General features: G+C 42.1%; 1 protein-coding gene across 2 annotated transcripts in view; it reads left to right on the top strand.

Moving 5' to 3' along the window:
* The window catches only part of LOC128507124 (enteropeptidase-like), a 36,191-nt gene extending 25,470 nt beyond the window's left edge, over positions 1-10,721 (top strand). For both annotated transcript variants that reach the window (XM_053477772.1, XM_053477771.1), the window contains exons 16-25: positions 5,793-5,936; positions 6,751-6,861; positions 7,010-7,133; positions 7,431-7,526; positions 7,732-7,781; positions 7,877-8,093; positions 8,248-8,429; positions 9,120-9,215; positions 9,460-9,599; positions 10,304-10,721. In XM_053477772.1, the coding sequence (XP_053333747.1) occupies positions 5,793-5,936; positions 6,751-6,861; positions 7,010-7,133; positions 7,431-7,526; positions 7,732-7,781; positions 7,877-8,093; positions 8,248-8,429; positions 9,120-9,215; positions 9,460-9,599; positions 10,304-10,474 (1,331 nt within the window). In that variant the 3' untranslated portion in view covers positions 10,475-10,721. The remainder of the gene's footprint in view (positions 1-5,792; positions 5,937-6,750; positions 6,862-7,009; positions 7,134-7,430; positions 7,527-7,731; positions 7,782-7,876; positions 8,094-8,247; positions 8,430-9,119; positions 9,216-9,459; positions 9,600-10,303) is intronic.
* Positions 10,722-13,300: the final 2,579 nt, after the last annotated feature.

Below are 13,300 nucleotides of genomic sequence, written 5' to 3'. Positions count from 1 at the left end.
GGTGAGATAGGGGTATTAGTAGGTGAGATAGGGGTATTGGTAGGTGAGATAGGGATATTGGTAGGTGAGATAGGGGGATTACTAGGTGAGATAGGGGGATTACTAGGTGAGATGGGGGTATTAGTAGGTGAGATGGGGTATTAGTAGGTGAGATGGGGGTATTAGTAGGTGAGATGGGGGGATTAGTAGGTAAGATAGGGGGATTAGTAGGTGAAATGGGGGTATCAGTAGGTGAGATGGGGTATCAGTAGGTGAGATAGGGGTATTAGTAGGTGAGATAGGGGTATTAGTAGGTGAGATAGGGGTATTAGTAGGTGAGATGGGGGTATTAGTAGGTGAGATGGGGGGATTGGTAGGTGAGATGGGGGTATCAGTAGGTGAGATAGGGGTATTAGTAGGTGAGATAGGGGTATTGGTAGGTGAGATAGGGATATTAGTAGGTGAGATAGGGGGATTACTAGGTGAGATGGGGGTATTAGTAGGTGAGATGGGGTATTAGTAGGTGAGATGGGGGTATTAGTAGGTGAGATGGGGGGATTAGTAGGTAAGATAGGGGGATTAGTAGGTGAGATAGGGGTATTAGTAGATGAGATAGGGGTATTGGTAGGTGAGATAGGGGGATTACTAGGTGAGATAGGGGTATAAGTAGGTGAGATAGGGGTATCAGTAGGTGAGATGGGGTATTAGTAGGTGAGATAGGGATATTAGTAGGTGAGATAGGGGTATTAGTAGGTGAGATAGGGGTATTAGTAGGTGAGATAGCGGTATTAGTAGGTGGGATGGGGTATTAGAAGGTGAGATAATGGTATTAGAAGGTGAGATGGGGGTATTAGTTGGTGAGATAGGGGGTATTAGTAGGTGAGATGGGGTATTAGTAGGTGAGATAGCGGTATAAGTAGGTGAGATAGGGGTATTAGTAGGTGAGATAGCGGTATTAGTAGCTGGGATGGGGGTATTAGTAGGTGAGATAGGGGTATTAGTAGGTGAGATGGGGGTATTAGTAGGTGGGATGGGGGTATTAGTAGGTGAGATGGGGGTATTAGTAGGTGAGATAGGGGTATTAGTAGGTGAGATAGCGGTATTAGTAGGTGGGATGGGGGTATTAGTAGGTGGGATAGGGTATTAGTAGGTGAGATGGGGGTATTAGTAGGTGAGATAGGGGGTATTAGTAGGTGAGATAGGGGGTTTTAGTAGGTGAGATAGGGGTATCAGTAGGTGAGATGGGGGTATCAGTAGGTGAGATGGGGGTATTAGTAGGTGAGATATGGGTATTAGTAGGTGAGATAGGGGGATTAGTAGGTGAAATGGGGTATTAGTAGGTGAAATGGGGTATTACTAGATGAGATGGGGGTATTACTAGGTGAGATGGGGGTATCAGTAGGTGAGATGGGGTATTAGTAGGTGAGATAGGGGTATTAGTAGGTGAGATGGGGTATTGGTAGGTGAGATAGGGGTATTGGTACAGTAGGTGAGATGGGGTATTAATAGGTGGGATGGGGTATTAGTAGGTGAGATAGGGGTATTAGTAGGTGGGATGGGGTATTAGTAGGTGAGATGGGGGTATTAGTAGGTGAGATAGGGGTATTAGTAGGTGAGATGGGGGTATTAGTAGGTGAGATAGGGGTATCAGTAGGTGAGATGGGGTATTAGTAGGTGAGATAGGGGTATCAGTAGGTGAGATAGGGGTATCAGTAGGTGAGATAGGGGTATTAGTAGGTGAGATAGGGGGATTAGTAGGTGAGATGGGGTATTACTAGGTGAGATGGGGGTATTAGTAGGTGAGATGGGGTATTAACAGGTGAGATGGGGGTATTAGTAGGTGAGATGTGGGTATTAGTAGGTGAGATAGGGGTATCAGTAGGTGAGATAGGGGTATCAGTAGGTGAGATAGGGGTATCGGTAGGTGAGATAGGGGTATTGGTAGGTAAGATAGGGGTATTGGTAGGTAAGATAGGGGGATTGGTAGGTGAGATAGGGGGATTAGTAGATGAGATTGGGGTATTAGTAGGTGAGATAGGGGTATTACTAGGTGAGATGGAGGTATCAGTAGGTGAGATGGGGTATTAGTAGGTGAGATAGGGGTATTAGTAGGTGAGATGGGGGTATTGGTAGGTGAGATAGGGGTATTGGTACAGTAGGTGAGATAGGGGTATTAATAGGTGGGATGGGGTATTGGTAGGTGAGATAGGGGTATTAGTAGGTGGGATGGGGTATTAGTAGGTGAGATGGGGGTATCAGTAGGTGAGATAGCGGTATCAGTAGGTGAGATAGGGGTATCAGTAGGTGAGATAGGGGTATCAGTAGGTGAGATGGGGTATTAGTAGGTGAGATAGTGGTATTAGTAGGTGAGATGGGGGTATTAATAGGTGAGATAGGGGTATCAGTAGGTGAGATAGGGGTATTAGTAGGTGAGATAGGGGGATTAGTAGGTGAGATGGGGTATTAGTAGGTGAGATAGTGGTATTAGTAGGTGAGATGGGGTATCAGTAGGTGAGATAGGGGTATCAGTAGGTGAGATAGGGGTATTGGTAGGTGAGATAGGGGTATTAGTAGGTGAGATGGGGGTATCGGTAGGTGAGATAGGGGTATTGGTAGGTGAGATAGGGGTATTAGTAGGTGAGATAGGGGTATTAGTAGGTGAGATGGGGGTATTGGTAGGTGAGATAGGGGTATTGGTACAGTAGGTGAGATAGGGGTATCAGTAGGTGAGATGGGGGTATCAGTAGGTGAGATGGGGGTATTAGTAGGTGAGATATGGGTATTAGTAGGTGAGATAGGGGGATTAGTAGGTGAAATGGGGTATTACTAGATGAGATGGGGGTATTAGTAGGTGAGATAGGGGTATTACTAGGTGAGATGGGGGTATCAGTAGGTGAGATGGGGTATTAGTAGGTGAGATAGGGGTATTAGTAGGTGAGATGGGGTATTGGTAGGTGAGATAGGGGTATTGGTACAGTAGGTGAGATGGGGTATTAATAGGTGGGATGGGGTATTAGTAGGTGAGATAGGGGTATTAGTAGGTGGGATGGGGTATTAGTAGGTGAGATGGGGGTATTAGTAGGTGAGATAGGGGTATTAGTAGGTGAGATGGGGGTATTAGTAGGTGAGATAGGGGTATCAGTAGGTGAGATGGGGTATTAGTAGGTGAGATAGGGGTATCAGTAGGTGAGATAGGGGTATCAGTAGGTGAGATAGGGGTATTAGTAGGTGAGATAGGGGGATTAGTAGGTGAGATGGGGTATTACTAGGTGAGATGGGGGTATTAGTAGGTGAGATGGGGTATTAACAGGTGAGATGGGGGTATTAGTAGGTGAGATGTGGGTATTAGTAGGTGAGATAGGGGTATCAGTAGGTGAGATAGGGGTATCAGTAGGTGAGATAGGGGTATCGGTAGGTGAGATAGGGGTATTGGTAGGTAAGATAGGGGTATTGGTAGGTAAGATAGGGGGATTGGTAGGTGAGATAGGGGGATTAGTAGATGAGATTGGGGTATTAGTAGGTGAGATAGGGGTATTACTAGGTGAGATGGAGGTATCAGTAGGTGAGATGGGGTATTAGTAGGTGAGATAGGGGTATTAGTAGGTGAGATGGGGGTATTGGTAGGTGAGATAGGGGTATTGGTACAGTAGGTGAGATAGGGGTATTAATAGGTGGGATGGGGTATTGGTAGGTGAGATAGGGGTATTAGTAGGTGGGATGGGGTATTAGTAGGTGAGATGGGGGTATCAGTAGGTGAGATAGCGGTATCAGTAGGTGAGATAGGGGTATCAGTAGGTGAGATAGGGGTATCAGTAGGTGAGATGGGGTATTAGTAGGTGAGATGGTATTAGTAGGTGAGATGGGGGTATTAATAGGTGAGATAGGGGTATCAGTAGGTGAGATAGGGGTATTAGTAGGTGAGATAGGGGGATTAGTAGGTGAGATGGGGTATTAGTAGGTGAGATAGTGGTATTAGTAGGTGAGATGGGGGTATTAATAGGTGAGATAGGGGTATCAGTAGGTGAGATAGGGGTATTAGTAGGTGAGATAGGGGGATTAGTAGGTGAGATGGGGTATTAGTAGGTGAGATAGGGGTATTAGTAGGTGAGATAGGGGGATTAGTAGGTGAGATGGGGTATTACTAGGTGAGATGGGGGTATTAGTAGGTGAGATGGGGTATTAACAGGTGAGATGGGGGTATTAGTAGGTGAGATGGGGGTATTAGTAGGTGAGATAGGGGTATCAGTAGATGAGATAGGGGTATCAGTAGGAGAGATAGGGGTATTAGTAGGTGAGATAGGGGTATCGGTAGGTGAGATAGGGGTATTGGTATGTAAGATAGGGGTATTGGTAGGTAAGATAGGGGTATTGGTAGGTGAGATAGGGGTATTGGTAGGTAAGATAGGGGTATTGGTAGGTAAGATAGGGGTATTGGTGGGTGAGATAGGGGTATTAGTAGGTGAGATAGGGGGATTAGTAATTAACAGATTAAGGGCCAAACTTCCCTGAGTGATAATGGTAGAATAATTATGACAAAGTTTTAAAAACAGAGTTTTAATTTTCTGCAGTGGAAAAGTATTCAACTAGTTACTTTTATCAGAAAGTTACGCTGTAATGTAACTGGTTACTTTTTAAGGACAGTAATCTTGTACTGTATTTAGGTACTATAAAGTAACGTCCCCCAACACTGCTCCTGACAGCTGAGGCAGTTGAGTCTGTAAGGCAGGCACAAGGTGGAGAGCGTCTCTTCCAAAGGAAATGCAGGGCAACTAAATCTAAAATACACAATTAGCAGAAAGCAGGTATAATGAGAGACGAGTCTGACTAGTGAGGATTTGAGTGTTTGACAGGTTTTACTACATTAAATTAGTTCTTGTTTTATATGTTGCAAAATCCAGTGTGACGTCTCGACCTACATAGTGTGACAACCTACCCGCTGCATGGGGCAACATGTCACACGTTCACACTCACTATTTTAGTACTGAAACAAGACATGAAAATGAAATTAATACAAAGTATGTACCTAAGACTGTGTTATTTTGTATGTTTTTAATATGATGTATTAATCCCGAGATATACAAAAGTGTAAAAAGTGTGACAACATGCCCTGGTCTCCCCTTTTAGTTTAATACCATATACCCTGCTGCTAGAATACTGTACACATCATGACCTTTTAAAGGTTATTATAATAATTATATACATATGAATAAAATCTCAAACTGATTTTTCTAGAAAATGTCCCTAGAATAAGACACGTCCACTTTTTTTTAAGGCTCAGATCATCCTTACTATCATTTATAAGTTATATTTTTTATGTTAACCTTTTGTTGTTAATAACGTTCTTTACAATAATTATAACAGCATAAATACTATGGCTAGCTTTCATTGATAATTAGCATCTACACCTTTTCTACATCAACATTTAATGTTTATTTAAAAACTTTTTTAATGTGTATATATAAAGAAGTATATAATATATATTCTACATATATTTAAGTCTATATACTAATTATAATAAAATTTACATTTTTAATTTTACATATTACAAGAAACGTTTGCTTTTATTATTTAATAATTTTATTATTGCATTATAATATTGTAATAATATCATTTTTAAATGCAGGGTTAGGATGTGTTTATATTTTACATAAAATATTTACATAAACGTTTTTGAAGACACTGCACAGGTTATTATTGTTATTATTCTTATTTACTTATTATTCTTCTTGTTGTTGTTTATAGACATGTATAAATATAGACTACAGTGACACAGTGTTGTTTGTTGTTGTGTTAATTGTACGGTGGTGGTGAAGATGTGTTAACAGGGGCTGAGCGTAAGTTTCCTGACCTTTACTCCACCAGCTCTGAGATGATGGTGATGTTCTTCTCTGATGCTTCTGGAAACAATCGCGGATTTCTGGCTAATTTTAGCACAGGCTTTAACCTCGGACAATCAGGTACATTAAACATTAATAAACATCATTATATTATATTATATTATATTATATTATATTATATTATATTATATTATATTATATTATATTATATTATATTATAAACATAGAAAAATATTAATTTTTATATTATCTTTTGCATATTTTATTAACTATATAATTAATTCTATTAGTCAAACGGGTTCATTTATTTTAAATCTATTTAATTAATTTTTTTATTGAAGTTATTTAATACTTTATTAATGTGTTTCATTCTACCATTAGTTTAAGGTTTGCAGTTGCCCTAGTGGCACGTGGCTGCAGCTGCACTGGTTGTTGTGTTTTTGTACTTTGGACCTTCATGCTGAAGCTCATTACTACAGGTTGGGAAAGCTTGGTGTTGGGATAGACCCCCTCAGAACCGGGCAGTTTTGTCAGCATGGCATTCCTTTACAGCGCTGCAGGTAGAACATCCTCAGACCCTGGTGGGAGCACCAGCATGATGCACATAAAGCTGTGGTACTTTTCCAGCACCAAGCTTTCCCTGACAGCCTCTGGAGCCAGTGCCAATCTTCAGGTCCATCCATGTCCAGTTTTGGCTCGTGCTCTCACAAAAGTCCAGCTCAGTGCCCGGGTCAATGTACAGTCCTGTGCTCACACCCGGCTTCACCACCAACAACCACGACAACACAAAAGTCCAAAGGCACACAGTTCAGAGCAGCTGCAGGCCACTAGGGGGCAACTCTAACGTCCTGAGCAACCTATACAACTTTAAACTTTATTTTATCTTGTCAGAAGTAAATCAGATTAAAATAAATAATGTAATGTTTTACTGCAGAGCCGTGTAGGGCAGGTGAGTATCGCTGCAGATCCGGAGTGTGTGTGTCTGATACCAGTGTGTGTGACGGTGTTAGTGACTGCCCCGATGCTTCAGACGAGGCACAGTGTGGTGAGTTTACATTACCCATGATGCACTGTGGTGAGTGTATGTGAGAGTTAACACCATGGTAGTGTGTGTGTGTGTGTGTGTGTGTGTGTGTGTGTGTGTGTGTGTGCGTGTGTGTGTGTTGTTCCTGACCCTGACTGCTGTGTTTCAGTGCACTTAACCCCAGCGGATTCTCCTCGTCTGAAGGTTGAGATTCAGAGCCGCCTCTACACGGCCTGTTCCTCCGACTGGAGCTCCAACTTCTCCCTGTACTACTGCAGATATTTAGGCTACAGGTGAGGATCGAAACCTTCACATTATATCAGAATTATAAATTGTCCTGGTGTAATACATTAACAGCTCTTGGCGGATATTCACAGGTAAACTTTGGTGCTTCGGAGCTTTGGTCCGTTGATAAACGCAAATGCGCGAGTTTCAGAACTGTATAATTTGGTGCATACTGTATCTTCTAATTGCTATTATATATGTAACAAAGTTGCTCTATAAATGTCTTCTTATTCTAATTATTGCCTTTTGATCTTTCATTAGTTAAAACTGTAATGAACTGAATTTGTGTGTTTGTTTTACTGTAGATCAGGAAACGCTTCGTTCGTGTCTGTTGTGGCTGAAGACGCACCGTTTGTCGTCGTGACTCAGGCTGCTGACGGCGCAGTGGATGTGAAACCCAGGTTCGACAAAACACGTTATAATAAAGTGACATCCTTTAGTGGTTTTAGTGTAAAGGCATGAAGGCGCAGTGTGTGTTTCGGGGCGGGTGTTGGGGAGCTCAGGGACTACAGCAGCTTCGCACCGAACACTTTTTATGAAGAGTTTTCCAGGAGATTTAGTTCATCATTTTGAAATTCCTTTTTGTTTGTTCTTCTTTATTTTAAGTGAAACGTGTCGGAGTAACGAGGCCGTATCGCTCCACTGCAATAACCAACGTGAGTAGTTTCAGACAGAAACCTTTAATTACATTTAATTATACCTAATATGATGTAATAAATAAAAACAGTGAGTTGATGATGTAATGTTCCAGCGTGTGGGAAGCGGAAGGTTGTAATAAACACAGAGTCCAGGGTGGAAACGGAGGAGGGAACGAGTGAAGGTGTGGACGGGAGGATCGTGGGAGGAGAGGATGCGGTGAAGGGGGCGTGGCCATGGATCGCCTCACTACGCTTTACAGGACGACACATCTGCGGAGCCGCGATAATCGACTCGCAGTGGCTGGTTACGGCCGCGCACTGCGTTTACGGGTCGGGCAAAAATATTGTTTCATTTACACAGAAATTTAGGAGAAACAGAATTACATTATATTTATTTATTGTAATACACCGAGCCCCTCGTGAAGCTCCGATGATTGTATTAGTCCTCCCTGGTTCTAATCATGTTCATCATGAACTTCTGCAGAAGGAACATTCACCTCTCCAACTGGAACGTGGTTTTGGGTCTTCATGCTCAGTACGAATCCAACACGTCAGACAGACAACATCATAACGTGGATCAGATCATCATGAACCAAAACTACAACAAAAGAACCAAAGACTCAGATATCGCACTTATGCACTTACAGGACAAAATCACCTTCACAGGTAACTACTGGGAACTCCTATTACTTCATCACACCCCATATACACTCCATCACTGGGATAGGAACATACTCTTTACTGGGTGTAAGTAGCAAAAGCAATAATACAAAAGAAAACATTTAAAGCTAATGTAGCGTTAGACAGATAACTTTAGCTCACAGTAATTAGCTAATCAGCTAACGAGTCACGTTTACTAGCACGATTGTGGTCATAACATACGATGAGGTTTTTTATCTGATGGATGAACATAAAGGATCTTCATCCAGGTTTAATCCAGGGAAAACACTCACACACACACACACACACACATACTTCACCACACACACACACACACACACACACACACACACTCCACCACACACACACACACATACACACTCCACCACACACACACACTCTCTCACACACACACACACACACACACACACACACACACACACACACACACACACACACACTCTACTAAACAAACTCCACCAAACACACACACACACACACACACACTCCACTAAACAAACTCCATCACACACACACACAACCAAACTGGCTGAAGTCCAAGTAGGAGCCCTGAGAGACCTAAAGTCAGACTGACACACACACACACACACACACACGCAGAAGGAAATCTGTATCGCGTGTAAACTGATCTTGAAACTTATTCTGTCATCATCATATGAATGTTATTTTTCTCAGACTACATCCAGCCGATCTGCCTGCCGGGTCCAAATCAGCAGTTTGAGACAGAAAGAAAGTGTTTCATCGCAGGCTGGGGGAGATTAACTGAAGGAGGTCCGTCACTCTGGGTTAAAGATACAAAACTCTGCAATCAAATAGGAACAATTAATTCATCAGAACATCAAAGTTTATTTAATAAATAAAGTATCATCTTAAAAATCCTGTTTATTCATTAACCAAAACCCAAACGCTTTCACTATTGTTTAAAAAAGAATTCATTTATATTAATCAGTTGCAGGAACGTATGTTTCATTTCTGTGTGTGTGTGTGTGTGTGTGTGTGTGTGTGTGTGCTGTAGGTAATACTGCTGATGTATTACAGCAGGCTGTGGTGCCCCTGATCAATAACAGTGTGTGTCAGGAGAGGCTTCCTGAGTACAAAATAACTGAACAGATGGTGTGTGCGGGATACCCTGAGGGTGGAATTGACAGCTGTCAGGTGTGTATGTGTGTGTGTGTGAAATAAAGTGGTAACCAGTGACAATGTGGGAACCACAGACAAAGTCTGGACCAACAACAAAATAGGGACCTGTAAAAAAGTGTGGAGTAGAGATAAAATAGAGGAAAATGGGAACTAAAACAAAGTGGGGACCAGTGACAAGGTGGGGACTGGACACAATGCAATAAATACACTTTAATTATTTGCCCCATGTACCTTACAGCACAGTTAAATCATTTTCCAGTTAGGAAGCTGTGGTCAGAGCACAGAGTCAGCCAGGTTACAGCGCACCTGGAGCAGCTAGGGTTAAGGGCAATGGTCAAGGGCTTAACAGTGGCAACGCTGGGGTTCAAACTCCCAACTTACCAATCAATAACTCACAGCCTTAACCGATTGCACCACCACCACCCTAAAGCAGGGATGAACAATAATGGGGACTAATGACAATGTGAGATCTGAGACAAAGTGGTTAACAACAAAATAGGGACCAGTGAATAAAATAGTGGGGAGCACAAAACAAGTGACTACCAATGACAAGGTGGGGACAAGAGAGAAAATGGGGAGCAAGAAAAAAAAGGGGACCAGTGACAAAATGGGAGTAAGTGAAAAAAACTGGTACAGAGACAAATTAAGGACTAAAGATAAAATGAGGACTAGAGAGACACTGTGGGAATTGAAGATCATTATGGTTTTCTGTGTAACAGGGTGACTCCGGAGGCCCATTGATGTGTGAGGAGGAGGATGCGTCCTGGGTTTTGGCGGGTGTGACATCGTTTGGCAGGGGCTGTGCTCGACCTGGACGTCCAGGAGTTTATGCACTGGTTCCCAAGTTCACGGACTGGATACTGGAAACTCGACGGCTATATACAGAGTGAAATGGAACGAGATCAGGACATGGTGTCATGGATGTTGTAAATATCACAGAATTCTAAAATGTATCTAGTTATTTAATTATAAATGTAATTATGATATTCTAAACAATCTTCAAATCTCACCTGTGTACTCAGTTTATTAAAGAACAGCAGATGAAACAACCAAAACCTACACTGATGTGGTGATTCCAGTTTGCTAACTGGGGCTTGAAATTAAGTGGATCTAAATAAAAATCAACTTCATCTGTGACTGATGTCTCTTGTGTGTTATGTCAAGACTTAGAACTGATCACAGTACTTTGGGCTGTCAAGCACTGACTGGAGCTCATTCTTTACCTGACGTGCTACACCTGCTGTAGGGACCAGAGAAAAACCAAGGACCAGTAGCACTGCACCTGCCATCCAAATCCAAATGATATAGTCCTCTACTTAAAGAGTGGTTTTATAAATCATAGGTATTTATAGTGGAGAATGACTAGCACATTATCGATATCCCACAATGCACTGCAGTACTGAAATTTTCTCACCTGCTATCTTAGATATCCATCCATCCATCTAGGTACCGTTGTAGTCCAATTACGGACCGTGAAGCCCAGTGGTGATACCATTGTATGCATTACCATTTTTCACAACTTTGCCTGGACCTCCGGTCAATATTAACACACACATTCACACACACTACAGGCAATTCAGGAATTACTCTAATTTGCAGACCATTGGACTGTAGGAAGAGACCAGAGTACCCAGAGAAAACCCACCAAGCACGGGGAGAACAGGAAAACTCCATGCACACATGCCTTTCTTAGATAACAAAGTAATTTACACTTTTTATAATAGAAAAAATATTAAAACTACTACTACTACTAATCATCAACATCATGATATATATTAAATGCATCCACTTTTTAATAGGTTTGTTTACAAAGTTCTATTTAATTTGTATTAATAAAGTTGGATTTCTTGAACACAGAGAGGTCGGAGAAAGTGAGAACCCTGTAAGATTGTGGTCCTTAACACACAGTTTCATATTTATTTACAGTATTTATCTATGTTTATATTACACACTATATGAAGAGATCATGGTTACTAACACTCACTACACTTGAAGGACAAATGCTGAAACAAGTAAAACTTTTAACTGCTTGGAATTGAATCTGCGTATATTTATTGCCAACGGTGTATAATTGTTAATTGTTAAGGTGTCACGTCCTCCTGGGCTGTTTCCTGCCATCTCACCCCAGGTCAGCTGATTATAGTCTTCTCCATGTATCTGCTTCTCAATCTCCTCCTCCTCCTCGCTCTACTCATCCTCTGACTTTCCTCGTTTAGTTTTTGCACTGGATTTGCATTTTCACTTTTATATCAGTAGATCACATGCACAACTTTACACTTCTGACATTTAAACACACTGTTCCCCTGTTTTCAGTAAGTTATTCTGGCACTTTTTACCCAGAAGGTGGTGTGGCCTCATTATAACATTACAGCCATTGAGCACAATCAAGATGTTTCTGCGTAAATCTGTAAGGAAGTTGAATTTCATGTTAAGAATTTCCTTCAAGCTGAGCAGGATTTTTTTTTTTTGTTTAGATCAGATTAGATTTGATGCAACTTTATTGTCATTGTGCAAGGTACATGTACAAAGCCAATGAAATGGAGTTAGCACCTAACCAGAAGTGGCCTATTTACAATAATTAACAATGTGTAAGGTGCAGTAGGTAAGTAGATAATAAAGATAAGATATATACCTACGTACTGCACCTTCTGTTTGTTATGAGACATTCACTGCACAATGTTGAATAATTATACTGTAAATTACTATGCGCCGTAATCTGTTGTCACTCCTCGCTCATACCGTAGGCTTACTAAGTAGGCAGCCTCCTCTTCTGCATGTGTGCGAAGGGGATATCCCATATCGGCTGGCAAAATATTATTGTTAATGGATCTCGGACTTTTCCCCGCGCTATAAAAACAAGGCGGGGAGTGTAGCTTGAGGTCGTGGAGGTCCAAGGGGCAGAATTGTGTGGCTGACGCTAACTGCAGAAGAGTGGTATGTGAGCGGGGTGATCTAATGCGGCCCATGGACTGAATGCTTTTGTTTGAGCTCTGCGTTGAGGACAACCTCGAAAAGACTGCACGAGATCCTGTAGCACTTTTTTTCGTGTCTTCGGGATCCTACTACCAAAGAGGAAAAAAGTTAGCTATGTTCCATGTTACGACCCCCATTCCCTGCCAGGAAAGCCCCAGCCACCATATACGTCATGAGGAACTCCCGTCTGAGGCCTTGCCCAAAGGAGAGCTGAAAGGGGCCAGTTGAGAGGAGTTGCTTAGGGAGCATGCAGGAGGCGCTGCCCATGCGGGCCTACTCTGCCACTCTGCCTGTCAATATTGATCGCCAGCCAGAACTTGACAGTCCTGACCTCGACCCGATAGAACAGCTTTGGGATGAATTAGAGCGGAAACTGCGAGACAAACCTTCTCGGCCAACATCAGTATCTGACCTCACAAATGCGCTTCTGGAAGAATGGTCAAAAATTCTCACAAACACACTCCTAAACCCTGTGGAAAGCCTTCACAGAAGAGTTGAAGCTGACTCTGAATCATATTAAACCCTATGGATTAAGAATTGGATGTTACTCAAGTTCATATGGATGTGATGACAGGCGAGCCAATACTTTTGGCAATATATTGTGTACAGTGGAACCTTGGATTGCAAGTAATTTGGTCTGCAAGTGTTTTGCAAGATGGGCATTTTTTCCCACACAAATAAATATCTGAAAAGTGAGGTGTGCATTTACATTCAGTCCGTTTAGTGGTAACTGTAGTCAGTAC

The sequence above is a fragment of the Clarias gariepinus genome, chromosome 19 (genome assembly GCF_024256425.1).
Source record: "Clarias gariepinus isolate MV-2021 ecotype Netherlands chromosome 19, CGAR_prim_01v2, whole genome shotgun sequence".
NCBI lineage: Eukaryota > Metazoa > Chordata > Actinopteri > Siluriformes > Clariidae > Clarias > Clarias gariepinus.
This window is presented reverse-complemented; position numbering and strand designations above follow the sequence as displayed.